The 3,584-nt window shown below is 55.3% G+C and overlaps 1 protein-coding gene across 1 annotated transcript; it reads right to left on the reverse strand.

The window, feature by feature from the left end:
* Nucleotides 1-357: 357 nt before the first annotated feature.
* On the reverse strand, nt 358-3,347 carry LOC133914384 (probable protein phosphatase 2C 31). Its single transcript, XM_062357500.1, has 4 exons — nt 1,928-3,347; nt 1,570-1,683; nt 891-1,155; nt 358-793 (listed from the first exon to the last, which is right to left on the reverse strand). Exons 1-4 carry the CDS (start codon nt 3,293-3,295, stop codon nt 678-680), a joined length of 1,863 nt encoding a protein of 620 aa, XP_062213484.1. The 5' UTR covers nt 3,296-3,347; the 3' UTR covers nt 358-677.
* Between the last annotated feature and the right edge of the window lie 237 nt (nt 3,348-3,584).

Consider the following 3,584-nt stretch of genomic DNA (forward strand, 5'->3'; position numbering starts at 1 on the left):
GCGTTTTTGACACAGTCGAATTGAACGTTGATGAATCATTGGGGGTTATTTTAATCTATGTTTCTTGCACTGGAAAAAGAGCTTGTGATGGGCGTTATGACGTTTGCTCCGTCAGACAAGGATGTTTAGTCACACGGTACTAGTATTTTTTTCCCCTTGCAGAAGACATGAAATGACTAGTATGCTAACCACCCATGAGACACCTGTTTGAATGATTTGGTGTTAGCGATATGAATGCAGCCGATGTTTACCCCCAGGTGTCCTGGAACCGGAACATACCGATTCCAATGTTTCTACTGTAAGTTGAGAGCGCGACAGACAAGAGCAGTTCTTATTCAATATACCCCTTTCTTCTTCTTCTTCTTTCGATCGCAAATAAGCCTAGTTACATGCTACTACTATTTCTTTGTTTTTGTTTTTCCCTTTTTTTTTTTAGGATTACATAAGCCTACTTGAGTTCCTCCTGGCGAACTATGTACAACAGTTTCGGCAGAAGCGAACATGGTTGTCTCGGAAGGTGAAACAAGAGGCAGCTCTTTTCATGGCGCATGTGCTCCAGCAATCTATCGGCAGCACAATACTCTCGCCCTTCAGATGGTCGACTGTACCCTACTGAACGAAGCATCCGGTTCCATTTCCATCTCTTCTTCTAACTCTGCATCCTGAAACACTCGCACCTAGACAGAGGACCTCCATATCCTCCCCTCGAACGAGATCACGATGATGGACACGTCGTCATGGTAGCGCCTCCTCGCGCCGTGCGGTATGTCGAGCAGCTCGTGCGACGCCATCCCTGCGATCCGATCACACAGCAGTGTCAAGAAAAGAAAGTTTGCGCGGCTGTCGAGAGACCGGGGTCTGAGTCTCTGAATAGGGGGCCCATTGCTCACCAGCCTTCCTCGCGGCGCGGATCACGAGCTCCGCGACGAGGTGCTGCGCGGGGTCGCCGTCGGGTTGCGCGGCGGTGAACGTCTCCACCTGGTCGACCACCTCCTTGTTGGTGAAGTACTGGTAGAGCCCGTCGGAGGACAGCACCAGGAACTTGTCCGCCGAGCCGATGCGGTGGTGGCACAGCGACGGGGTGCAGGTCACATATGGGTCCGTGCCGACGTAGTTGATCTTGAAGGCTTCCAGCAGCCTGCTGTTCCACTTTGGCTGCCAGAGAAAATAATGGACGTCGACGGAGCCGTCAGATATGCAGATCCACATTTGAGCGAATCACAGTACGGGGTGTATGAATTCCCGCTCACAATCACAGGTTTTCTGTAATTTTCGCCGACATGCGTAGAATCAGAGGCTACTGAGCTACTGTTCGACAGTCACTAATCAACCATAATTTGGAGGGCCTACGCACAGATGCAAAGAACAACTCGTCATACAGAATTAATCGGAACCTTCTGCGTGATTGGTTACTCTAGTCCCAGATTGTGATAGGACAATGCACAGAGCATGTTCAGAAGAACTGCACATCTTTAACGCTATCTAGAAGAAATTCCGCCAACTGCAGAAACCTGACTGACAACAGAGATGTACTTGAGCATGCACACTGAAAAGGAAACAGAAGTGTACCTGCTTCAGGTAGCCAACCCCAAATGCTCTTGTCACGTTGAGCTTCCCCTTCACCCGGCCATTGACGATCGCATTCCGATCACTCAGATGCTGGCCCTTGATCCTCCTCACCTCCTGCATCACCCAAATTCCCGACAAGAACAGCTTCATGAACTAAACATCGATGCACCACATGATCGAGGATGTTGCAGGGAGCACAGTTTAAAAAAAATCCAATTGTAACAGGTTTGCTGTCTTATCATGTCGGCTTCTTTCAGCACAGTTAAATATCTTTTATGAACTAACGATAACATATGACGATGAATTCTTAGTCATAATTCAAGCTATGAATAAGAGGACAGAGGAAAAGATGGTGTACTTCCTCGACGGCCGTGCTATGCTCAGGGGTGAGCTGCACGGTTTGGAGGCCGTCCCTGTCGTGCGCCTCGAGCTCGCGCATGATCTCGGCCTTGAACTGCTGCAGGTCCTGCGCCGCCTTGCCGAGGATGTCCTTGAGGTCGGGCTCCGACCTCCGCGCCAGCACGGCGCGGCTGTCCCCGACGTTCATCACGTACACGTCCGCGCCCTTCATCAGCATCACCAGCACGCACGACCCCATCAGCCCCAGCTCCGGGCTCTCAGCCGCGCGCTCCTCCGCCGCCTCGAAGAACGCCTCCTCTGTGTTCCTCAGCGCCCGCGCCAGCGCCCTCAGGACGTCGCGATGCATTGCCGAGGCGTTGCCTGCCACGGGCCGTTCCGTTCGTCTACGTTTAGCCTCCGCGCTGTCGCCTCCCTCCTCCGCGAAACAGAGGCGTCCGGCATTGGTTGGAGAAGGTTCTTGGTGACTGCACCTGGAGCCGTCGCCGCCTTGGATGTCGTCCCAGAGCACGCCTTTTAGCTCGCTGTGCACGGCAACGTAGAGGTTGGCGAAGAGGTAGTCGGTCGCGTCGGGGCCATTGAAGCCGTCGTAAATCCCGACGAACACCCAGCCGTGCTCCTCCGATACCGCGACATGGAACCGGTCCTCGCCGGCCATGCCTTGAGCCCACTCCACATTGCCGTTCGACGGCGAGCGGTAGTCCCCGTCGCTGAAGGAGACCTTTATCGGCTCAGCAGGTTCGTGTGGCCGACGGCCATAGCGCAGCGACCTGAACTGGAGCCTGGAGGCGGCCCTGAACAAGAACCGGAGAAGTGATCGCTCATTGCGGCGGGAGGAGCTCGCGGCGCGGCGCCCAGCGATGAGCTGAGAAACGCTGGGTTGAAGCCTCACGGAGTAGGAGACGGACAAGGAGCGGTCAAGCGCGCCAGACATGAAGGGACGGTCCGAGAGCGGGCCGGAGATGGTGGACGCGGAGCCGGACGTTTCGGAGAAACGACTGGACATCGACTGGAGCGGTCCGGACATGGACAGCCTAGGTGGTGCGGCCTGGAGCGGCACGGCGGCGAAGGAGCGCGAGCTCTCGAAGGTGCACGCGGTCGTCGGCGGCCACGTTAGCTCGTTGAGCAGACGGAACGACGGCATCGACGCGGACGTCGCCACGTTAGCGCTGATGGCCGCGCCGGACAGCGAGAAAAACGCCGGCTCCGACGACATGGCGGCAGCCGTCGGGGGCTGGTCGAAGGCGGCGACCGATGGCACGTAGGTGAAGGAGTGGCCATGGCTGTCGTCGGGGAGAGTGTCGGACGCGACGGCGGCGGCGTAGGCATCGCCGGAGAAGCATGGGTTCTTGGCGATGCCATTGCCCATTTCGTTTCCTTGGGCTTTGGATTTTGGGGATCGGCGGAGTGGAGGGGATGGGTGAGTTGACCTTTTGGGAAAGGGAGGGTAGGGGGAGAGGGTGGTTTGTTTATGGGAGTTGACTAGTTGGAGTTGAGTGATGCCACAAGGGGCAGGCCCACTTTTGAGTGAATGGAGGCACACTTGCTTGGGGTACCTACAACTCAACACATCATAATTTCTCTAGCAATGCTTCCTATGGAATGTTTTTAAGCCATTGAGGGAAATGGTGGATTGAAAATGGCTTGCTTCTCCTCCC

The sequence above is a fragment of the Phragmites australis genome, chromosome 4 (genome assembly GCF_958298935.1).
Source record: "Phragmites australis chromosome 4, lpPhrAust1.1, whole genome shotgun sequence".
Taxonomy (NCBI): Eukaryota; Viridiplantae; Streptophyta; class Magnoliopsida; order Poales; family Poaceae; genus Phragmites; species Phragmites australis.